This window comes from Patagioenas fasciata, chromosome 2 (genome assembly GCF_037038585.1).
Source record: "Patagioenas fasciata isolate bPatFas1 chromosome 2, bPatFas1.hap1, whole genome shotgun sequence".
Taxonomy (NCBI): Eukaryota; Metazoa; Chordata; class Aves; order Columbiformes; family Columbidae; genus Patagioenas; species Patagioenas fasciata.
In genome coordinates, this window is record NC_092521.1 from 36,115,068 (window position 1) to 36,140,760 (window position 25,693).

A 25,693-nucleotide genomic window follows, 5' to 3' on the forward strand; every position below is an offset into this window, starting at 1 on the left:
AATTTTCTTAGGCATTTAGAGAAGGTGGGGTTCTGTGTCCGTGTAAGCAGTGTGTGCACAATGAATTCAATGAAAGGTAGGGACAGCCTGTGGGATTTAACGTCATGAGTGATATTCCTTCACTTGCCCTGCCAGTGCTTTGTCCCTAAGAGATGCTTTCTGGATCTCTCCCGTTGTGTCCTTGCCATGAGCTATGCCATCATCCACAAGCAGCTGTATTGACAAAGTGTCACTTGAAGTGACTGGCAAAATGTGCTTTGCCCTTCTTGGGAGCATGAAGACGCTTATGTACATACTTCCTTGATTGTCTCTTTCTTTTTATATTAAAGGAGAAAAATTGGGTGGGATCCAGGGTTCTGAAACTCACTGAAGTCCCAGGGCCAGTTGTTTTCCTTGCTTAGCATTTGTTGAAATGCTGAGCATTTTGTTTCTCAGGCTGAAAAGTGTCCTTTACACCTGCTTCAACTTGGGAATGGTGTTTTTTTGGGTAGCAGCTACTTTATTCTCTGACGAGCTCTGCTGCAGGGCTGGTTTGAGCAGACAAGCATCTGAACCTGCCGCAGTCCCTGGAGAAGCTTGGAAACTTAGACTTGAAAGTGGCCTTTAAGTAATAGCTTGTTTGTACCTTTTCCCAGGAACTGAAGGCTTGGCATCTAGTGTCTGATTACCCTGGGGCTGGAAACTTTAGCTGTCTGCTGGCTACATTGACTGTTTTGTAAAGAGTCACCCTAACTACTGTTGCAAGTGGATTAGAGATGCTTTGTGTTTCCTGCATTTTCCCTTAACTCTCATTCAGTGGTGAAAGTGCTTTTGCAGTCAAAGGAGAGGAGACTGGATTTCTCCCTACCATTGTTCAAAGATACAGGTTTCTGTCTCAGCTGTGCAGGAAACACTGGCAATTCTGTAAACGAGGCTTGACCTGCTGTTTCCTCCGGAAGGCCAGCATCTAAAAGTTCTGATTTTTAAAGTAGTTGAATGGATTTCATCCATGGATTTTAAAAGAGCAGACAAATAAGTCAATTGTATTAGGCTCTTCAGTCTCACACTCTCTTTTTAATCTTAAGTTTTCTTCATTCTGATAGCACTTTTAAAATCTTTATTACTTGGGAAGCATGAACTCAGATTTTCTTTTTGTGTTCATTTTACATGCCTTTCCTATTTCTTTTGAAAACAGTTGAAAAGTTACCAAGCAAAAACGGCACATAATTTAACTGATCCCCTCTGGCAGTTGTTGCCTCTGTTGACTGTAGGGGTCAGATTAAGTGGTAACTGTCTCACGCTGCTGATGGATCAGACAGTGCCACATGGACTCTGAGGGCAGCGTAAGCCCATCACTTGCCTCTCTGTGAACTGTCACCAGAGCTTCAGCTCCCAGTCCAAGGGTGCCTCTGCAACTCCCCTCAGCAGCTACCGGGGATGCTGGGAGTCACTAGGGTTGCAAGCTGAAGGCACTGAAGCAGATGGAAGAGGGAAATTTTTACCCAGGGAACCTCAAGGAGTGAGGGCTTTGCAAAAGAAGGAGACAACTAGCATGGAAGGTGTTGGTCTCTTCTCCCAAGTAACAAGCGAATAGGACAAGAGAAAATGGCCTCAACTTTCACCAAGGGAGGTTCAGATTGGATATTTGGTAAACCTTCACTGGAAGGGTTTTCAAGCATTGGAACAGGCTGCCCATGGAAGTGGTTGAAGGTGTTTAAAAGACATGTAGATGAGGTTCTTAGGGACATGGTTTAGAGGTGAACTTGGCAATATTAGGTTAATGGTTGGATGTGATCTTAAAGGTCTTTTCCAACAAAAATGATTCTATGATTCTAATTCTGTTGGCCTTCTGAGTCCTGGTGTCCATGCATTCAAGCAGTATGGCTGGATTGGACTATCTGGGCACATGGGCTGGAGCAAGCAAAGTCTATGACAGCAGACGACTCTGCGGTTGCATGCAAGATAATTTCACTTGAGTCAGCCAGATCTGTCCCCAAACTCCTTCCAAGAGCCCTGAAAAAAATAGGGCACTCCCCCTGATGGGAAAGAATATGTCAGAATCCGGCAGCATGGAGAAGTATGGGCTGTGTCCTGAACAGTTGGGAGTTTGGGCATCTGTTGTGCTGTCACAAGGGCAGGAATTTAGACACGCTGCATGGTGCTAACAGGAGAGCTAATGAACCCAGGTATTTCCTCTTCCCTTTCCTCCATCCTTCTCTTCTGCCATGGTGAATTTGTTCTTACCTGAGAAATCAGGAAGTGTGAACACAGAAACTCAAGTGCTGTTTTCTGCTGCCATTAGACCCTATAGTCTACTCTGAAAGCACTAATTCTTCTGTAGGTAAACAGCTTACTTACCAGCAAAGACAAATTACACCAGTGAAAAACATAGTGCTCTGGTATGAATTACATTTTATGGTGAGTTTAGAGGAGATGCAGTCAGAAAAAAAGTGTATATTTTTACTTGTAATTTGAGCAAGTGGAAACAAAAATTTTTCAAAGAAAATAAATATGAACTGTATCATGCGAAGTACTTACAAACAATAGTACGTGTTCACTAATTGTATGCTCCTATGCTGTTCCTCTTTGATTTTCTATTCCATTTTCAGTACATTTTTTTTTCAGCAGCCTACTTTCTTTTCATTAGTTTCCTGGGATATTTTTTGGTTGCTCGCATTTTTTTCCTTGCACGTATTCATATTAACAGTTTGTTTGCCTTGCATCATGCACAGTGGGACATCAGTCTGATAGTTACCCTCTGCACCTTTTATCATTGTTGCTTACAGGATTGGAATGAAAGTCTCCAGAGTGTCTTAGCACTGATTTTCTTAAAATTCAGTGCTGCTCTGAAACCAGCTACCAGCTCTTCAGTTGTTTGAATTTAGTAAGCTTTCGTAAATTAGCAACTACTTTCCATATTTATCTGTCTGTTTTCAGTCTTCTAAGTGATATGAAATAGCTCCTGAATGGATTCTCCTGTGATTGTATCCTTTCATTTCTAGGTTAATTAAGCTGTCCTCTAGAATCAGAATATTTCAGATAATCTGTGTATTAGCTGAGTGTATCTTCCGATAGATGTTTTGCTAACCAGGGCATGGTATTTGCTGTTATGTGCTCAAGTTGTAGTTTACCCCAGTGCTTGTCACAGATTTGTTCACAGTGCTTTACTTCAGGTGTCATGTAGGCACTCAAAGGTGGTGGCCAGTGGGCTCCTGAGGTCACGAGCTCCTAGTAACACCTTATTTCTCACTTCTCCCTTTTTTTCAGTCACTAGTTAGATTAAAATCAAAATACTAGACCTCCCCAGAAATGATTTTAAGAAATGTGTTTTTGTAGATAAAGCACAGTAGATAGTGAAATAGTTGTGAGCCTGCTGTGCTGGCTGCTAACCTGTAATTACTCAAAATCTGTGAAGCATACCTCATTTGCATATAAAAACATCTGAAGGAAATACTCTGTAAGATATTATCTGATGTTGCTGTGTATTAACCCTTTCCTGTGCTTAAAGAAAATTGCTGTATTCAGCTGAGCTGTTGACCCAATAGATTTTGGTAGGCATGGGAAAACCAAATCCACTACCTTTTCCACCAAAGGTCCCAAAGGAACGGGCCCATAGGCTCACAGGTCAAAACCACATGAAATTCAAGAGCAAAAGCCCCTGAGGATGCTGGTTAGGTGGGATTTTTCAGCTGAAGAAGAACCAGAAAAGCTGAAGAAGGGGAGGTTTTGTGCCAGCAGCATGGAACTGGCAGTGCCTCTTCAGTGTGGTTGGAGGTGGTGAGGGCAGACCCAGAAGGGGCTCTGAACCAGGGGGCTCCTTCTGGGGCCAGTTCCAGATGGACCCCATGGGAAGGGCTGAGGGTGCTGCTTTAAGTGTCTGTGGAGTCCAGGAAAGCCCCTGGCAAGGCTGGGGAGTTTGGGAAGTGGAGAGAACAGAGGAACTTTGCTTCTGCCTGTGCTTTTCTTCACACTAGCTCAGCATTTCCTGCTTTTTCCCCAACATTGTCCATTGATCCCTGCCATTTCAGTAGCTGGAGTTTAATAATTACTAATAAAATAGTTTGCCACTTTGTAATTTTTAATCTGAATTTACTTTTACATTAGTTACTTCATCCCAGTGAGTGAAGAAGAGGTTTAATAGAGAGTGTAACCTCTGGAGTGCAAATAGCTTCAGTAATAACCCTCCCATTTCAAAAAGTAAAAAATTTGCAGAAGACCGCTACATAATAATAGAGTCTGTAGTTTCTCTGAACAGTGATGGACAGTTCATATCAACTTGATTTAATACAGCTGTCTAGTGACAGAAGTAGTGAGGGGATCCCTAGGAAATTTTATGGTCATGGGGGAATAAGAATAACACACGAGCTTTAGAGTCTGCAATATGGTAGCATTGATGCACACAGATTCAGGAATTTATTGGGTGAGTTATATAATTGGCCTAAAAGAGGAATTTCAGAAAACTATGTTTCTTCTGCTAATATGGCAGGAAGCGTGATTTTTGGGGTTGTCAGAAACAAGTAGGTGTTTGTTTGTTACCATACCTGGAGGTCTCGTTATACAAAGAGAGTAAAAAGACTGTAACTCAGCACTTCATCAGTGTAATGTAATACCATGTAATTTCAAAGGCAGAGCTAAGGACTGAATTGATGCTTGAAGGAAGAGCTATATTCTCAATTATAGTTCCTAAGTAGCAGTTTGTACTCTCTTGATATGTGGAAGCTCTGTATATTCATTGACCTCAGTGACTGAATATATTAATGGGACAGTGATCATAATGGCAAAAATATACCTGTCAGGTGTGAATTTCTTTGGCTGCAGAAGCAAAGAAGGCTTTACTTGATTTTTTTTTCCACTCCTATGGCTTCTTCCAAAGCTCTGGGAAGTGCAAGATGAGCACTTCTAAAAGACTACTCTCTGCATTTAGGAGTACCTCTGTGCCTGAGCGTATGCAGAAGTGTAAAAAAAAGACCTCTCTTCGTTAATTTTGCTTGTTGTCTTACTTGATATTTGTTAGCAATTGATTTTTGTTTTGATTAGGACATTGTGCTTATTGAGTTTAAGCATTATGAGTGTCTAAGGTTGGAGCTCCATCTCATAACCCAGAAACTCAATAAGCTCCAGCTTTGGACACTCAGAAGCAAGTAGGACACAGCCAACAAGTATGGAGGCATTTCGCCTTGAAAGGCAAAATAAAAAGAGTGGGTAAGGCTACTGCACCCATGCATTTGTGATAACTAAAAGAAGATCAGCCTTCTGTGAGAAATGAGGTAAAACTGATTGACTAGTATTTGCCAGGCCAGCTAATGGGAAAGGGGTTGAAAAAAGCTTTTAAATCTGGTGGGTCAGAAGCCTTGGGTACATATCTGCCCTCTCAGCCTACAGTAAGATATTAAATTTACCAGAGAAAAATAGAGGAATATATGAACTAATATACTTTTAAGAGTTCCTACACTGATGTCATTAGAGCAGTTATTTCTCCTTTGAGTAAGTAGTAGTTTTTTAAGTATTTGGATAAGGTAAAAATGAGCTGTTTATGATCAGATAAATCTGCAATTAACTTACCTTCATCCTTATTCCTCTCTTCATCCTGACTGCATCTCCACAGTCCAAATTTAAATCCTACAAAAAGAAGAGCTTACCATGGGTCTGATGCAGTGTAATGCTTTCAGGAAACCCCCATGTTCTAATTCACAGAGTTATACTGTATATTTATGCATATCTTGAGTATTACAAAGACTGAAGAAAGGATCTATCATATGCCACAGTTTCAGGGTATGTGAGAAAGGACACCTCATTTTTTGTGCAAGCTGGCATACTGAAATCTTATGTGAACTGTTGGGTGAAGGTTGACCACTTTCCTGTAGGAGAAGTTGTAACTGGTACAGACAGTGAGAGGACTGCTGAATGGTCATGGTAGAGGAGTTTGATAGCCATGAGGTTTGTTTTAGCAAATAGGCATTCTACACTATGAGCCAGCTGCATTTTGTTTGAATTGCGCCTGACAGGAAAAAACTGGTGTAGTGTATTAGAACTGTACTGAATTTCCCCCATCTCGTTTAATAAGATGCTCAGATCAGGTTTTTTGTGATCTAAACATGAAGTAGTTTGTCCAGACTACAACTGCTGGGCTAAGCAGCTCTTCTAGTGCTGGATTAATGCCAGTTTGTGTGGCCCGTCTGGAGATATTAGAAGAATTAGTAGCATAGCATTAGAAGACATGGTAGCATAACCCTTGTGACTGTGTCAGAGAGTCCCTGGATGCTCTTAGGATTGCTGTCTGCTGCTTTTCTTCTGAATTAGGATATGCAGTGTGAGGAACAGTGTGGTTATTTTAGTATGCAGAAGACTGGAAAATAATACAACGATTCTGCCCTTAATTTAGGCTGTATTGCATTCCTGTTGAATTAAAAGCAAAAAGCTTGTTGACTCTTTTGCTTTTCCCTGTTTTTATTTTGTATAACAAAATGGTGTGGAGCTCAGGGAACTGACAGCCGGTGGTTTTCTGATGTGGGAGATTTGACTTGGAGAATATATGTGTGGGTGTGATGATACAGGGCAGCCTCTTTGCACAACCTCTTGGTGATGTGCTGTATACTCTTGTTATACATAGTGCCAAAATAGACAGTAATCCTCTTACAAGGGATTGTGAAGCAAGTAATAATAGAGCACAAGTCAGTGTCAGCAGTTCAGGCTGTTTTTTTGATAAACATATTTGTCATTTGTATCTCCTAGATTCTTTAGTATTTCTTAATCTTTACATTAACTAAGTCCTTCTCTTCAGCTGGAAATGTTAATGTTTCACAGTTATAATGTCAGCTGCAATCAAGACCTTTCTATTCATCTTTCTAATTGATGCACTTGCTTTAAAAAGGCCACTGAGATTTTGAGTTTTATATTTCAGCTCGTTTCCTAACATGAAAAATTCAGATGAAGAAAAACTGTAAGATCACTTAGCCTGCATAAAACGTTTCAACTGCCTTATGAGGCACCCCGGAAAGATCTGAAGCAATCAGAGTTACTATCTGCAGGCTGTTCAACCCATTATAAAACATGAAGTTGGCTGCTGTGCAGCAGGGCAGGCACGTTAAGCGTGTGCTGGAGGAGAGAAGCAATTAGCTCTACAGCAAGCGCAGTCAGAGAAAGGAAGGTCTGGAGGCATTTAATTAATACTAATGCTTTTGTTGCAAATGGAGGCCAGAGTCATGATAGGTTACTGCTGCCTTGGTCTTGTGGTTCTCAAGTCTAGCATTGAATGAACATTTGACTCAGAGAAACTTTACAGAAAAGTTAATAAATCACAACTAGCTATAGGCACATTCATATTCCCCCAAAGACAGAGGTACAACTGGTATTGAATGTGAGTGGGATCCAATGTGTAAAGCTTTTTTATTTTTAAACAGATAACAAATCCTCTTGGGATTTTTGTACCAAATTTATTTAAGTGACCTGAAATAATGAGAATACATGTGATGTATTAAACATTTCTCCTGTTATGTAACCAGTTATGGAAAAATAAAACAGGGTTTCTTCTCCACTGTGAAAACAGTTTGGGCACAGGTATCACTTTTATTAATCTGAGTTTGATTACAAAAATGCAAAAATGTTTAACCATCAGTGTATACCTATTTGCATAGCTTAACATTTTGACATGCATTTTTGCTCTTTAATTCTTAATTCTTACTCATTTAAATTTCCATTGATTCTTGGGTGGAAAATACAAGTAATATCCTGTTTGGTTTGAAGACTGCTCTCTGTGTAACACTTCTTGTTCCTGTTTTCATCCAGTGTGTCATTCGACACATATTTAGACTCCAGTGGGCTGGAGAGTACAATTTTTTCCATTTGCTTCCACTGAGAATACCATCTCTGTGGCTTCAGACTTACCTGTTTTAACATTTTACAAATGTTTCCCTGGTGGGTCTCAGCAGTGCACACTGATAAAAGGATGATCTCTGTGATGATTTACTCTTTGTGCAGGAGCACTAATATAATCCAGTTTGAGTGGTTATCACAGTTTGGATAACTGTAAGGAGACAGAGTTTTCAGTTTTGGTTAGAGATTGCCTGTATTTTGTTAACCCTATGTCACCTCTTCTACCGGTGGTTATTTGTACAAACAGATTTATTGTTCCATTTTGGGAGTAATCTTCTGTATCACATTGAATTTAAGATATTGTTGCATTGCGCTGATTGCCTGTTACTACATATATTCAGATTTGGCAGGTATTGTGTGATTAAAGTATTCTTACGGCACATTACTGAATGGTCCAAGAGTTACGTATCAGGGTAATTAGACTATACTTTCTCAAAGGAATAAATCAAAAGTACTGTATTAGAGTCTTAACATTTAATTATTATTTATGTCACAAGAAAAAAGCTGAACAAAAATGTTTGGATTTTCCCATTTTGATGGATTTTTAAGTTCATTTTCTTAGTCATCTGGGACTCTCCAGCTGAATGTTGTTAGTACTGTGGTAATAGCTTACAGGTCTGGTAAATGTACACGAACACATTGAATTCTGAATTACAGGCTTCTGGATACTCTTAATAACATCAATATGCTGTTATATAATGCCAAAAAAAGGGTTAGTGTTAACCTGAATTGAAACAGGAGACTGTTTTCCGCCATGGCTCTCCCTTAGCTTTTGTCAGCCAGCAGATAGATGTGTTTTCATGTCGGCATGACGTGTCTCCTGGAGGGAGGTCTTCCACTGCACCCTTCTTTTGTCCTATGCAGGGACAGGAGTTGGACTTGATGATCCTAGTGGGTCCATTCCAACTCAGGACATTCTAGATTCTGTGATTTCCCTTCACTGTGGGTGAGTGCTGCTGCCACCTCCCCGGCACTGGGTTCAAGGGGTTTGTGACTACAATGTGGATCAGAACCTCTTGGCTGGTCTGACAGAAAACTCCCTCACCACCACTGGCAGGGCCAGGTTCACTCCACATCAGCTTCCTCCTGTAGCTTGTCTGCGGCTGCTGGCCCTCGTGGGAAGGTGTGGGACAGCCGGGGCAGCCAGGAAGTGGGTGGCTTTGGGGAGCACCCAGGGCGGCATCCTGCAGACACATTCCCCAGCATGGCGGCTGAAACCACATGTGGCGGCTGAATCACAGGCTGCCTGTGGTGGTTTCTCTGTCAGCCTAAAGAGAAGCAGCTATAGCAAACAATCTGAATTTTTAACAACCGCCTGAAACTTTCACTCATTTGGTCATAGGCTTTCCTGAAGTGAGGGGTGTTTCACTGAGTAGCTCGTGTATTTCTTAGGATTTTGGAAGAGAGGGTTTTTCTTTAATGTCATATTTGAAATGATGTCTTCCTCATTGCACATCTTGCAGTGAAATGTTTTCTCTGCAGGTTTTTCCTCTCTACTATTGTGAATGTTTGAAGCTCCCACTCTGTAACAGTACATTATCCACTGATATGCTTCTTACACACTTATAAATACCAATTTGCAAGGTAATTTTCTAATTAATAGTAATGCATTATTCATTAATGTGGTGCTTGTGTAGAATAGCAGCTAAATATAAAACCTGTTAGGTTTTATGTGATATTGAATATTGAAAATAAATGACAAAATGATAAATGAAAAAAAGATAAGAATTTGATCGCCCCCTATAATAGGTATATTCCCTTTCCTCTTCAGTAGGAGTTTTTTTCATAGAATAGTTTGGGTTAGAAGGGACCTTCAAAGGTCATCTAGTCCAACCCCCCTGCAATGAGCAGGGGCATCTTCAACTAGATCAGGTTGCTCAGAGCCCTGTCCAGGCTGGCCTTGGATATTTCCAGGGATGGCGTATCTACCACCTCTCTGGGCAACCTGTTCTCATGTTTCACCACCCTCATGGTAAAAAATTTCTTCCCTATATCTAGTCTAACTCTCTCCTCCTTGTAGTTCTCTTTTAGGAGAACTGTTGTGTGCATGTCTGGTGGGAGAACATCTGGGAAGGCTGTGCAATGGAACCATAGTGGCAAAGGACTTTGGAGAAGAAATTAAATAAGCCAATCAGTAGTAATAACTACAATATTTTAGAATTGTTGGTATTGTTTGTTTTGAGTGGAATAAAGTATCAAAGGTAAAGATGGCTCATAAAATGTATGACTCAGATAAGCTTACTGAATAACTAGTTAGTAAATAATTGTGTCCCAAATCAGCTCCTGTTTTCCACCCAAGAATCTTCAGGATATTCCTTGAAACCGGGCAATAAGGACAGAAATCCATTTTCTAATTTTATTTCTTCCTGTGACAATCTGAAGACATTTTATTGTCTTCTGTGGTTTTTTTTTTCTGTATCACATCAATGTAAAGAAAAACATAGTGTGATCTAAACATTTTACTTTTTGTTTTCTTTTTTAGGCCTGTGCAAATAGTGTATTTTTTAAGTTCAGTTTCTGAGCCAATTCTTCCAGAATTGAAACATTACATATTTTCTGTGATTATATGAAATCTAAAACCTAAAAAAATGATAAAATACTCTGTTAAAGAAAATCTTTATTTCTGGACACTTTCATAGAATCATGGAAACATAGAATGGAAGGGACTGGAAGGGATGTTGAAGATCACTTAGTTCCAACTCCCCTCCCATGGGCAGGGACATTTTCCACTAGATCAGGTTGCTCAAAGCTCCATCCAACCTGTCCCTGAACACTTCCAGGGATGGGGCATCTACAACTTTTCTGGACAGCCTGTTCCAGTGCTTCACCACCCTCACAGTAAAGAATTTCTTCCTTATATCTAATTTAAATCTACCCTCTTTCAGTTTAAAGTCATTATCACTTGTCCTACCACTACATGCCCTTGTAAAAAGTCCCTCTCCAGCTTCCTTGTAGGTCCCTTTTAGGTAGCGTAAGGCTGCTATATGGTCTTCTTGGAGCCTTCTCTTCTCCAGGCTTAACAACCCTAACTCATCCTGTCTTTATAGGAGAGGTATTCCAACCCTCTGATCACCCTCGTGGCCCTCCCCTGGACTCTCTCCAACAGGTCCACGTCCCTCTTATGTTGGAGGCCCCAGAGCTGGATACAGTACTACATGTGGGGTCTCTCAAGAGCGGAGTGGAGGAGCAGAATCACCTCCCTCAACCTGCTGCTCACACTTCTTTTGTTGCAGCCCAGGATACAGTTGGCTTTGTGGGCTGCAAGTGCACTTTGTTGGGCTTCCTGTCAACTAACGCCCCCAAGTCTTTCTTCTTAGGCCTTCTCTCAATCCATTCTTGCCCAGCTTGTATTTGTGCTTGAGGTTGCCCCAACCCGTTTGCAGGACTTTGCACTTGGCCTTGTTGAACTCTATGAGGTTCACACAGGCCCACCTCTCAAACCTGTCAAGGCCCCTCTGGGTGGCATCTCACCACATAGCTTGGTGTCGTCAGCAAACTTGCTGAGGGTGCACTCAATCCCACTGTCCCACTTATAAAGATGCAGCTGAAATGAAGGAGTGGATTCATAAAAAACTGCTAGGGAAGGCAGTGTCCGTCAGCCACGTGCTAAATATCCCAAAGATAAGAACCTGGGGTGGCACCTCTGAATTGTTCCTCCTCTGGAAAAGAAGATGCATGTTGTTAGGGTTTTCTACACATTGTTTCACATGTGTGAAACTGAGAAGTAGCATTTTAGTTTGGTTATTCAGCTATAGTTGCTGAGAATAAGTGTCTGATTCTACTGCCATATCTCTGCTGGACTTGTCATTGCCATGTTTTGATCTTTTAGTTGCCAAGTTTTTCCAAACAGTTTTAGAGTTTGAAAAGCATAATGCTGTGTTACAATGATTTGTCTGTTTTGAAAGAAATGTTTGCCTGAGTGGTTTGTTACACAAATTAGCAGATGGTGATTTAACTGCTTGATTAAGGAGAGGAGGAAATTATGAGAAGAGGTATCTAAAAGTTGAGTTTACTGTGCAGTGGTTGATTCCTGTATTCTGTCTATGAATCTGACTTTCCATGAATTTCAGTGGGATTTAGGGGTCAAATTTAATTTTTCTTTCAAACATAGGCCTTAGGTTTCAACAAATAACTTAGTTGTCCTAGTTCACTGATTGTGTGTGTAAGTGAATCCAGTTGAATCTTCCTAATGTACATGACCAAACCTATGAAATATATTTTGTCTTTATTGGTACTAGTATCTTATTTCTGCAACTCAGCTGAGCAGTTTCTATGTGTTCAGGCATCAGTACCAGCTCTTGTTTTTCTGGGATGTCCTTGCTGTTCAGCATTGTCAGAGCCAGCCTGGCAGGGAGGGTTGTCCCAGGGTGGCTCAGGATGTCCCAGGGTGGCTCAGTACAGCCTGGAGGGCTGCTGGCCATTCTGAGACTACCTCTGCTAAATGCTCAACTCATATGCCAGGGAAATGTGTAAAGGGCATGAGGCCAACTCTGGTCCTTCCCTTGCCTGGGTAAGGATTTGGAGATGTCTTGAGGCAACGTGACCAGGAAGGAAAGGTGAAGAAGTTTCTGGTCTCTTGGCATCCTTCTTTGCACAGGATGATGACTGTGTCTGTAAGGTCTATGGTATTAGAGTCAAAAAGAGAATTTGTGATATAATTTTATGCTTTATTGGGCCAGAAAGGACGGTTATGTTCATTTACTCTGACATCTGTGCTAAATCAGATTTCATTACAGTGTTATCCCTATGCAAAGCTCTATTTATATAAAACCATTTAGCTTAAAATGAACCACTCGTCGTTAGAGTCTGCTGCATCCCTAGGAATATTGTTCCAAGAGTTAATTACCCTGTTACAAAAGTTACTGTTACAAAAGTGTGCCTCAAATTGGCTGAAACTCATTTGTTTGTAGCCTCTAGCCACCACATTTTTTGTGTCCGTCTGCTAAATGTGAAAGCATCTTTACTATTGGGGAATAACAATCTGTTTAATAATCTGCGAATCCAAGTAGTCAAGAAACAAAGCTGTCATGTCTCATTGTACTTACACAAGAGAGAAAGAAACAGAATGAACAATCTTTATGTAAAAAAATTGCAGACTAATAAAAGGATACTGCCCAATTTTCCCCAAAACGTGTCAGCTGAATAATTAAATTATGTAATTAGTAAAAGTAACTATAGGTGATTTTAAATTTTTCAGTTTTTGTAAATCAACCATGCGTGGTGTTTTGAAATATCTTGGAAGGATGGCTATAATGTAAACCATTTTCTGTTGGAAATACTAACATTGCAAGTTAGTAATCTGTATTAACGTATCTTGCTGTGACTGGGAATGTGCTGCAAATGGAGCCCTAAATCACAGTGACAATTTATATCTTAAAAAGGAAGACAAATGTAATTATAATATTACCATTAATGAGAACCTTTTGTAAGAGTGATTACTTTTTCAGTGTGACACTTGGTGTTTAAACTATGCCATTTAGTAGCATTGATAAAGATATTCTGGTGATTTTGCTCTGGCAAATTATGATTCGATTTAATCTGATTTTTTGAATATATTGAATATATTTAATATTTATTTCATGTACAAAAATTATTTACTTTTGATAAGGTCAAAATATTTAACTTACATTGCATTCTTTTGACCTTTATGTAGGAGTACAGGTTAGCATTTAAAACAATGGGTTATTTTACCTGACAAATAGATAAAACCAAACCAAAACATATAAACGACATGGTTAGTAATGTCAAATTAAAATAGTTACATAATTATTCATTTGTTTATTGACTTCGCATGTCAATGCCTACTTTTTTTCATGTGAGACAGATGTCCCTTTCTTTCAGGACCCTGACTAAAACTGGCTGAGCAATCATATACATTTATAAAATCAGCTTGTTACTAATAAATAGTGTTTGTGTTGGTTTTCTGTCCTAAGCAAAAACAGAAATGAATTTCCTTTTCTTTTGGTTTCCTAGAAAACTGTATTCCCCTCTTTTTTCTGTGACTCTCTGAGATTCCCATTTCTTTTTCTGTAAATGTCTTGTATATCTTCTGGGAATTCACATCTCTTGATCTATTGGGTTTAGCAGGGCCTTTTCAGGGATCCAGAGCAGCAGCTCTGTGCTTCCGTGTCCTCTTTCGTGGCACTGTGTCAAGAACATCAGGGTGTTTTGGCAACAGTTTGTTTCTCTATGGGGCACCCATGAGCTCCTTAACTGTGGGGAAGGAAGGAGGTGCTGGGGCATTTCTTGCTGGCATTTCTCCTTAGGCTAGGATGCATACACAAGGGTGAAGATAACCCTTTCCCTAACTCAGGGTTATTTCCTGAGGTTGTTCAGTAAGTAGAGGTGTGAGAATGGTGTTTTTTCACTGGCCAAGGCTCCATCACAGGCTTTTGACATAGGTCTTTGATATTGGTAGTTGACTGGGATGGAACTGCTTATGTTTGCACTGCAAGTCCAGCTATAGCGATTCTTCTTTAATTCAAGCTATTAATCCCAGGACTCTTATAGTTCTATTCAGTGGATGCAAGTCAGGGGTGATAAGCTCAGGGATATATAGAAGTTTCTTCTGCTTTGCTGTTACTCACGCCTTGTGGTCCATGGTCAGGCTTGCTGTAGCCTGGGTTCCTGGCAAGACCTATTATTTAGATAATACTGATCTAAGATCTAACACCTGGCTACCTAGATCTGGCTGTCTGACTAAGCAGTATTTCCTTCTAGGTGGTTTTACTTCTGCTCTAATTCTATTAGAAGTTGTGACTAGAGCCATTAAGAACATTCTGCTGTTGCATCAAAACCAAAAGCTTTTTATTGTGGACAGCGATGGAGAAGATGGGGAAGCCTGTCGTTTTCCTCATCCATATGTTGTTGATAAGGAGGCTGTGCTTGGATGGTGAAGAAATTATTTTTGGTGCTACAGTGAAAAACTTTGCTGTCTCCAAGCAGAACATGGAGTTGAATGAACTCTCACATCTTACTATCCCTCTATGGAGACACAGAGAAGGAGAAACCCCTATCCAGTACCCAAAGCTCAAGGTGTTTTTTTGTTGTTGTTGTTGTGTGGGGTTTTTTTGCTTTGTTTTTGTTTGCTTGTTTGTTTGTTGTTGGGTTTTTTTTCCCCAAAAAACATATATTTCAGCGTAATTCCCATTTTATGAAAGTGCCCAAACAATTTTGAAACTCTGGGGGTTTTCATAAAATGTTTTCATTGTCCTGTGGCCAAAATAAATAGCCTCCACAATTTATAATTGTTACACATGGATGGAAATGGTTTTCAGACTCTTTGACCTGTAATAATATTTTTATATGGTTTCATAAACGGGTATATGGCTCTCCATTTCACTTTACCAATTGTTATTGAATATCTTTTCTATTCAGGCTATCACAGCTTTCAGCCTTTTTGAATGTAGAAAAACAACTTATTTATCAACACAATAAATGTTATTATAACTTACAGGATCATCTGCAAATTACTGGAATAATGTGCTTTTGCTTACAGGCAGATTTTCAGTCAGATATGAGTAATGAACTGTAATTCCTGTTGTTTCGGTTGAAAGATTAAAATATAAGTACAGTTTACAAAGAAAACAAGAAGAAATGTTATTTGCCTTGCCTTTCTTTGCAGTCTGTTACTGAGAGGTAGTCAAAGGAAAACCAATCACCAACATTTCCAATAATTATCCTGTACCCCCTAGGCAGAAACCAATTTGTGAAAGGAAATTAATTCTGAGAGAACATGATTGAAATAATTTCCCCCTTTACTTCTTTGTTGCATTGTATTGCGGGTGGGAAAAAAGAAAAATTATATATATATATATATAAATTATTTGACTATCGGCACCTAACCTTCCTTTTTAGTGGATATTTGGTCTGTCTCTGTTTCTTTCTCACAGTTTCCTTCTTTGGCATGACAGTATGGTTTCGGATAAGGATGGAAGTATATGAAACATACGTCAAGGCACCCTGTGAAAACTGAATATTTATATGTGCTGTTGCCCAGTTTGTGTGCAATAACCAGTAAAACCCAGATCCATAGACATTAGGTATTTAATGTACATAGACATTGCTGAGGAACTGGTACTTATTTCTCGTTCTTCCCGTGTTGTGTGATGGCATACTCTAAAATCTGGTCCAGCACTTGAAAAATCTTGCTCTGGGAATAAGTACATTCTCTCAGCAAAAAGAAACAAGAGGACCTGAACAATATATTCCTATATGCTTACACTGTTACATGGCCTGAACGTGATATAAAACTATTCTGAAACACTCTGCTGGGCTAGGTTTTGCTCATCTTGTATCTGTGGACTTGGGCTTTCTCAACTGCAATTTTAAACCCACATAATTTAAAAATACTTCAATCTCTTTCTTACATTTGATTAGTGACCTACCTGGTGAGGTCTGCTTGCAGGCCAAATCTCAGCTTTCACAGTATGATATTTTTCAGTTATGATAACCTAAAGTAAAGGGGTTGAAATGCAAACGAACAACCCAGTCTTACTCCAGTTTAATTAGAAGTAATTCTAAAGAAATGAAAATTAGTTTTAAGAAGCTGAGATCAACAGAGTCTGTAAAGCACATGCCTGGGTATAGTCCCTAATGAAAATTAAATGTGTATTTGTAACCTCACCTGGCAAACTATTAAAAAAAACTAAGCCAAGCAATTAAAAGGCAGAGATGAGATATTCCCATTTGACATGACTTAATGGAAAGAATGACTATGAGTCAAAGGGTGCTCCAGTATCTCTTAAAGACAGCCAACAGCTTCAATGTCCTCTTATTAGCAATATCACTGAGTAGTAGCACAGAAGTACCAAATCCTACCTGCCTCCTGAGACTAGCCCCTCTATCTTAAAGGATCCCAGTAGTGTGAGTGATGATTTCACTGCTGTGGATTTAGCTTTCAGTGTTTAAATGGATGGGAAATAAGACAATGAGATTCTCTAACAAGTTATTTATTGGATTTTGGATGTTAAGGCTTTTAAAATAATTTCGAATAATAGTTTGCTGAGGATTTGGGTTATTGATTATATACGGTAGATAATTTTCTGTATGGAAATCAACTTTACATTTATGACATTTCATTGAAGGCAACTTTGGGATGCTGACAGATCAAGAATTCAGAAGGGACTGAGGAGTCACTCAGTAGGTATACATACATGAAGGCTCAATGTCTTTGCCTAGTACTATTATTTAAAGGTATTTGCAGAAGAAAACGTATTTGAGAAACAAGCTCTTTTGAAAAGTTAGAGTTTGGAGACTCACTGACCTTCTTGAGATATGTTGTCTATAGTATATGTCATGTATATCGTGCAAGGTACTGACAGAGATGTGAAATCTGAAGGTAAGATGTGGAGATTTTTGAGAACTGGTTTCCAGAAAATAACAGCCAATAGCAGCATTTTGCCTTTTGGCACATCGTTGGACATTCTCACCGTGTTCAGTACAAGTAGCATGTGCATCTGTCTGAGAGCTAACTTTCAAAAAAAGCACATTTCCATATCAAAATTCCCTCCACATAGAAAAACATCTCAGAGGTTTAGGAAAGACAGTTTGATTTATGTAGTTGTTGACAATTCTGTTTTTTAAACAAACATTTCTTTAGGGTAGCAATGCCTCTTAGTTCATGGAAAGAATGTCAGAGCATCTTTGTTTTCAGTTTAGGTTCTGATCATGCAAGTATAGACAAGCTTATCTTTGGTCATGCAAACCATTCGTATCGGAGGGGACTTTCCATATGCTTCTAGTCAGAGAGAGCAGCTGTATGTGTTTTTGGAATACTGTCGCCAGAAGGTTCTTGCCTTCGAATTATTTTACGAACTGATAAAGCTGATAAAGCCTGATTGGCTTAATTATCCAGTCTAAGAATTTCCTCATGCATAGTGTCTAAATTCAGCTAACCACACTTCTATGGAAACTGCACTCAGAAATTGCAGCTGTTTTCACTGAACCCTTACAGCAGATGTGTCTTTTTCACATTTACTTACTAACCAGAGGCATGCTTGGTAATATTATCAGCAAATGTTTATTTGTAGGTGAATATAAAAAGAGAGAAGACAGATTTTGAGGAAAAAGAATAAATAATATTTGTGTTTCCAAATGAAATGGTTGTCTCTAAAGAATGAGACAGTCTCAAGTTGCCCCTTGAATTTCTGCTTCCACAGTTCTTAGGTTTTAGGGATAAAGAAATGAAGACTCAATTTTAAGCACTGGAGTGGTTTTTCTTGGGGCAGTCTTTTCTTAAGCTGAGTATTTCCAGGGCTGAAATAATATGGTACAAGTGCAAGCCTTTCTTCTTTGATATTTTCAGTGTTTTCAGATTTTGGATTGCATGCACACAGATGTTGATAATGTAACCTAAAGACAAGTACTGAGTCGGTGAAATTTTGTTTTAAGATTAATTGCTTTGAAGTCACTGTGGCTCCACAGCATAGTAAGTGACTTGGAGCAGTATTGCGGTGACAGTATATATGAAAGGTGCACTTTGGGATAGGCAGCCTATTTTAGCTTGTTTTGTTTGGTCTTATTTTTCCTTTTTTTTTTTTGTGGTGTTAGAATTGGATCCTGGGAAAATGATTGTAATGTTTTAGAATATGACCACAAATGGAGAATACAAAGCATAAAGCAGCTTCGCTGTTTAAGGTGGGGAATGGTACCTGTTTTGATACAAATTATATTTTAGTAATCTATAAGAGAAAAGTAAAAATGTAGTAGTTTTCATCTGGCATTGGCAAGTCACTGGACATATTTGTGTTGAATTTAACTTTGAGCATTTTTTAATGGAGTGGTAAGCTGGACCATTTGCATGGTAAACATGTAAAATTATGCTTTGGTTATGCTTCTCTATAGATTTGTCTCCTGGATGTGTAGAATCTGCATGTGAAAATAGCAACAAACATATTCTTTATGAAGATGAAGGGAGGCTACTGGAGTAATTTTGCTGCTCTATTTACTGTTTTGAGTGGAGCACTGGATCTGAGAGACTTCTGAAGTCATAGTAACGCTAATACATTTTGAAAGGAAATGATTTAAAGATTTGATCTGTACATTGTTATCTGAAATGCAATAATGCTCAAAGCATTGTTTTTTCCTGAGTACATAACCACATTAAAGAAAGAATCCTGAAGCATGTATAGATAGGCTTGATTGTGTGTTCATGAAGAAAAGAAGGAAGTGAACTGATTTCCTGACTTAAAAGCTTTTGAGAAGTCTGCCTGGCTCACAACCGCTCAGTTTTGTGTCCTCAGGCTCAAAAGAATGGTTAAACTTTGTGTATTTTTGGGTAGCTTCTGTATGGGTGTATTTAGACAGGATGAGGTAAATATGCCTTTATGAATGGGAGCAGTGTTCCATTGGAAGCTGCCATATGTTTGTCCTGTGTCACCCCATCACAATGCTGTGACCTGAGGGGAATAGGGGAGAGCTGAGACATGTTCCCCATTGAAACTTCTGCCTGTCAGCTTTGTTCTGTGGGGAAATTAAAACCTGCCCTGTACCCTAGAGAAATATCCCACTGCTTATTCTGCAGTGACAGCATAGCTCAGCTTTCCAAGGAAATGTGCTGAAGTAGGACTAGAGAGGTTGCTGTGCTGCCATAGCATGGTGGTGCTGCTTCTGCTTACAAAATCCCAGGCAGTAACCCTTGTGACTGTATTTTTTTTTTCTATAGCCCCCTAAATCTCCTGACACATAAAAACACAGTCAGAATTATGTAAAGTTCATCTTGCCATATCTGTTAAAGCTCATTCCTCAGGTAACCTGCAGTGCAAAACTTTTGCTGCAAATTCACGTGAGTGTTTTCTTTTTTTTTTTTTTCCTTTTCTTTATTCTCTTTTGTGCTATTCTTTCAGGATGAGTGTTGTTCAGCAGGTAGGATGCTGAGTTATTGCATCGATCAAGTAAATTGTGCTCCTTGACTTTCCACTCTACTGCGTGACTATGGGGGATTCATTTTATCTTATGTGTCTCTGTTTCCCAATCAAAACCCTCATGCTAATGACAGGCATTTTTTTTAATTAAAAGTTTGAAATCTACAGATATAAAATCATTATGGTTCTATGTTACTAAAAAGTATCCTGCAAAACCTGCTAAAATTGCCATACTATTCTGACAGGAAAAAACATGCATATATATATATATATATATATATATATATATACACACACACATACATAAGCCTCCAGAATACACAGTTTAGCTTTTTGCAAATTCTAAACTTTCATTGAAAATAGAATAAAGGTCACATTCTGCTTGCCTTACACATGTATGAAATGAACAGTTGTACTACAGTGACGTTCTGCCAAGATTTGAACAATGGTGTCTTTCAGAAATGTTCCTCCTCATCCAATGATAAACTGTGTGTGGTGACATGTGTGTGCATACAGAGATGAGAGGGACTAAGCAACGCCTATTTTTTTTATAAGTTTTTAAACCGAAGTTGATATTTTAGAACCCAGAAGCCAGACAGCCTGTTAGTAGCCCGCTAATATTGTGTACTTTCTGTTCATTGAGGCACAATATGTTGCTTGCAACTTTAATTGGTACTAGCATTACTAATATAAAAAGGCACAGTCAGAGGGTTAACGCTGAATACACTTAAAGATACCATAGGGACATACGTTATATATTCCCATATGCAAAATGTACTGAAGTTATCATTTGGAGTGATTACAGGAGGAAAAGGACATTCGAAGTATTTTTATGACCTCTGCCTCAGTATGTTTGATAGTGTGGGTAGATTAAAAAAAAATAAAATATTTGGCAACAAAGTTATTTCATGCGTGTTATGCAATAGGCTCTACATAAAGCTTTCGTCTGTTGAAGAATCTACTATGAATAGAAGCAATAGACAATTATATAATTTTGTCAAATACTGTCAAAATGACAGGATTCATTGCAACATGTCCCAGGATAAACTTTTCAGTGAAGAACAGTAACATTGCTCAATGTTTTTTCACTTTGGTAGGTAAATTCCATGTGTAATTCAATTACTGTTGCTTTGACTCTCTCCCATTCAACATCTTCGCTGTGATGGACATTTGTGACTAAGTCTGGCTAGACATAGGCAGCTGCAGTTTTGAAACTAGGCAGCCTTGCTAGGGTGGTGTCGTGCCTGAGATAATATGCCACGCGGAGGGCATACTCAGTGGTGCAGAGAAGCTTCTCGGGTATGAAACTTCAAAGGAATTAAAGTAACTATATCTGGATGTCATGGGGACAAATGGACACTTAACTGTGTCTGAACCAGAATATTTTCATTTTTCGACAGTCTATGTCAGAGGTAGAACTATGATCTGAAAGACCAGGTTTGGGCAGGCTGGGAAAGGCTGTCCCTTGCCAGTGAAGAGAGGGTGCACCCAAGGGAAGACATACGCTTGCTAATGCAAACTCCTCCCCGCAATGCTGAATTCTTCAGAGAAAAGGGAAAACTTAAAAGAATCTGCAAGGTCTCTGTTCCTTGGCATTGTCTTGTTTAAATACTGTGTAATTTTGGTAGACTCACCTGTGCTTTGGTTTGAAGACTTAAGATCGTACATCAAAGCAGCAGCAAGCTACCACAGGCTTCTGGGGAACAAACTTTTTCAAGGTCAAGCCTGAGCTGGTTGTGTTGAATGTCATAAGTAGCTCTCAGATGGCTGTAATTCAGCTAGGCGTGGGTGACCTGCAGATGCTCTTTCCTAGAGAGACCCGTGTTTTCAGAGAAGTGTACTGAGTGACTTGCCCGTGTTGAACATGCATAGCTAATGCAGTAACTCTAAGAGGTACAATTTTTCGTTTCAATGGAAACCAATCAGAAGAGAATCAGATGAATGTTGTAGTCCATATGTCTATATTAACAAAAGTTTCCTCATTTTATCTTTTGAAGATGATTTACTGTTTGGAGTAAAGCTATAACTTGTAATATGTACATCATCTCTATTTTATCATGGGAAAGGGGATATTATTGCTATAATATATATATTATATATATTGTTAAGAAATTTGAAGGCAACTTGCAAATCTAAGCACCACTCAACGTTATGGCTAGGAAGTTAAAAGACAAATCCTGAATTTCCTTAAGTGCAATTTGAAAAATCATCAGGATAGAACATGGCCTGCCTCTGCATCATAGTCCTCTAGCATACCCCCTGATAAAAATGTTTGTTAATTCTGTTGTTGAAACTTCTGAGCTGTTGAATTGGTGCAGCTCCCTAAATCAAGATCCTAGATCATGGCCCTAAGCAGGAGGACCAGAAAGGGCTAGGTGAAATGCCAAGTAGGAGGCTGAAAAGAAGGTGCTTATACATCATCTACATGTTTCAGAACCATTTTTGTCCAGAATCTGGAGACCTTCTAGTGACCTGAGTGGAAAAAGTTATGGAACAGTTCTCCACAGGATTTTTTGCTTGTGAAGTGAATTCAGCTTTTATGATGTCCTGACTGAATCTGTTTCCAGATTAATTTCCTTTCCGTATCATCCAGTAATTGTGGTAACCTGTTTGAGAATCAGGAACCTCTTTATTCCTGGACATTAGGGTGCATAGCTGTGAGGGCTGTGGCCAGAATTTCAGTGGTCTAGAACTCTAGAGCACCCTGCCAGTGTGACTCTTGGAGATGGCTCTCCCTTCACTTCCACAGCCAGGTTTGGAGGTTTGGGGCAGATTTTTTCAAGTACCTATTTTTGAAATATCAAAATCTTTTACTTGCCATGCTCTATCGTTAGTCATATTTAGAAGTCAAAATCAGTTTATTGTGCTTGGTGTCCAGTTTCTGATGGTGGCCATTACTAGGTGCTGAGGAGGATTCTACAAAGTGTCTTAAGATGGCAGTTGTGGAACTTGAGTGCTCACAGGTTTCTTCCTGCCCTAAACCAGGCACTTTCTGTTTTCTGAAAGATCCTGGAAGTTACTGGTAAGTTATATTAAAAAAAAGTCTTGAAGCCTGAACAACATACAGTAATTTTAAAGTATTTCTGAAATGGCTGACAGCACTCCCTTCTCTAATGGAGCACAGTGTACACTGTTATTTTTATCTTTTACTGCACAGTATTTCTGCTGATGGAGTAAAACCTCTGAAGTTACCAGGTGTACAAAACACACCATCTGGGTAGTGCTTGTAAGCCTAAGCAGTTGCTGTGTTTTGCCTGATTCAGTGGTGGAACTGAAGCTGAATAAATAGGGCATAAGTATTTTTTCTGAATACTGAGATGAATGGATTAGGTCACTCTTTTACCCCCTTTGTGTTTCCTCTGTAAACCTTTTAGAGACCTGAGTTTGCTGTAGTTGTGTGAATCAATTTTCCAAGCAAACATTAATTGAACAAAATTTATTTTAGTGGATTGAGATTTTTTTTCCCCTCCTCATGATACGGATTTTGAAAATAACGGTTACTGTGAGGTTTATCTAACCACTTACTGCTAAGGAGCAGTGTTACAATATCTGGTGGAGCATTTTAGGCATACAGAGAATTGTTTACAATCAATTCAGAAAAGAACATGACTAGAATAAATTTAAATAGTGAACACAGTTTTGGGAACCATTATGCAAAAAGGGCTTTAGCAAAATCTAATTATTTGAAACTGCAGTTTCATAAAAACTGAAGATGTGTTTAAGAAGTGATGAATTTATTTAATAAATTTGTCATCTGGAAGCATTTTTTACTATAAGCAGTTTACCTTTTATGGTAACTTCTGTGATTTTTTTTCCCCTGCAGTATAGCTCTCAGCAGCCCCTTTTTACTCATGAGAATGTGGTCTTTCTTCTTTCTCTTCTTTTGTAACATAATATGAAAATGTATGAGTTATTTGGTTTAATCAGGCTGATTTAGTGATTTCTTTTTGCTTATTTGATCCATGGGATATCATTTACTACACTGATAATGTAGAAACCTAAGCTCTAACAGTACGGTTATGCTTCCTCATCTGCTGCAGTCTAGGACACAGAGTGAAACCAAACACGATGGGCTCTGCGTACAGCCACAGAGTGACTGGTCCACAAAAAACATGTGGAGATAGAGATTTTGCAGTGAAGATGGTGTTTTCAGGGAGTAAGAGAATCAGTTGTTTTCTTGTGTGCTCCGTAGTGGGTCTGCAGCAGCTGAGCAATTGTTGTACTGCTGGAGCTTGGGTTTTGGTGGTACCAGACATATGAGCGGACAGCAGAGACCAACCCTTCCCACCCCTCCTACCTCTCGTGCTTACAGCCAGATGGAATGGGAGGCAGGGCAAAAGCATCTTAGAAGAGTTGAGTACTGCAGGATGCATTGAGGAAGGAAAGAGATGGAGCTGGGGAATAAGAGAACAAATTTTGGAAGATGGTTATGGTCTTGATGGTGTGGACAAGATTGTATGGATCTTGTAAAAGGTGTTTGAATTTAAGGTTCTTAACTGACCTTGGCTTAGTTCAAAAGTTGATTTGGTATTTGCAGAGATAGGAAAGGAGTAGAATTGGTGAGATTTAAAGGCAAGTCAAATGGCAGCCTTTAAATTATCCACCTTTTGAAACCTGGAAATGAGACCAGGATTCCTAAATCTCAGCAGTCATTTCTTATCAGGAAACAGACCAGATGTCTTCGTCTGCTCCTGCTGATGTCTCACAACTATCCCTCTACTGGAAGATGCAGAGAGGTTTCTTGGCTCCCAGGTCCAGCTGCATCTTGGCCCCACACTGAGGTGTAGTCTTTCCTTGCCTCTGTCTCCCTTGCTCTTGGCAGCACTGGCATGCAAGTCGAATGGGAGCTGTCATGCTTCCCAACATGACCTGGTGCAAATGGCTGAAGGACCAGGACTGAAGCGTGTACTCTGAAGAGTATCCTGTAGAAGACACAACAGATAGGAGCCTCCTATTGATATCTTTTACTCTGTTATTCCAAGTGATAAGAGTTTTGCTGTCATCAGATGTTGAGACTGTGATGATGATATGAAATATGTGCTGGTATGGTTGCACACAAGAAACTTTTACTCACTTTTTAAATTATGAAATTTAAAAGATAAAATGTTCTGAACAAGGCAGAAGTCTCACAGGAAATACAGTACGTATGGTCCATGGCTACACAGATAAAAATATAATTCTGTCAATCTCTAAAATAGGAATATTAGATTTCTAAACTTTGATGGTTCTTTTAAATCCAGTATTAGTCTGATGGTAACTAAGCTGCAATGTTGCAGTTTGGTGTCTTACACATTTTACCCTTTGCTTTTCTGTTTTCTTACCATTTTTTTTTTTCCTATTTATGTATTTAATTTTGTTTTGATTCAAAGGAAATGTTTGAAAAATATGAAATATGAAAAATACTGGCAAAGTCAAGTACAGCTTCCATCCAGAATACCACCATAGTATATACTTCCATCTGTGATTTGACTGAAAACATACAGAAAGTAGTAATTTTCCTATCAATATGTTACTTACACAGAAGTTGCTGCCTTTGAAGGTTGCAAAAAATGGTTTTGAAGGTTTTGGGGCTTGAAACTGCCTGCTTTAAGAGGCATCTTTTACTTTTGAATTCTATGTGCAAATAACTAATGAAACTTTTTGTTGATGTATGACTCTGATCTTTTATTTTCTCAGCCATCATGTACGTAATGGGAGCACTTGGTCCTGCAGCTGGATACTTACTGGGAGGACTCCTTATTGGTTTCTATGTTGATCCGAGGACAACTGTTTATATTGACCAGAGTGACCCCCGATTCATTGGAAACTGGTAAGGGTCAACCATTTTTCAAAACTACTCTCTAAACTGCCGGTAAGGAATTGAAACAGATTAGGCAATCATGTCCCCTGAGGGCTAGTTTAAGGAGGACACCAAGGAAGAGGAGTTGATTGCTACACAGCAACCTCTGACAGAGAGGAAACAATTCCACAGAAGTGCA

The 25,693-nt window shown here is 39.2% G+C and overlaps 1 protein-coding gene across 1 annotated transcript in view; it reads left to right on the forward strand.

Moving 5' to 3' along the window:
- The window catches only part of SLCO5A1 (solute carrier organic anion transporter family member 5A1), a 75,326-nt gene that overhangs the window by 6,744 nt on the left and 42,889 nt on the right, over positions 1–25,693 (forward strand). Inside the window, exon 2 of the mRNA XM_065830368.2 lies at positions 25,392–25,524. Within this exon, the coding sequence (XP_065686440.1) occupies positions 25,392–25,524 (133 nt within the window). The remainder of the gene's footprint in view (positions 1–25,391; positions 25,525–25,693) is intronic.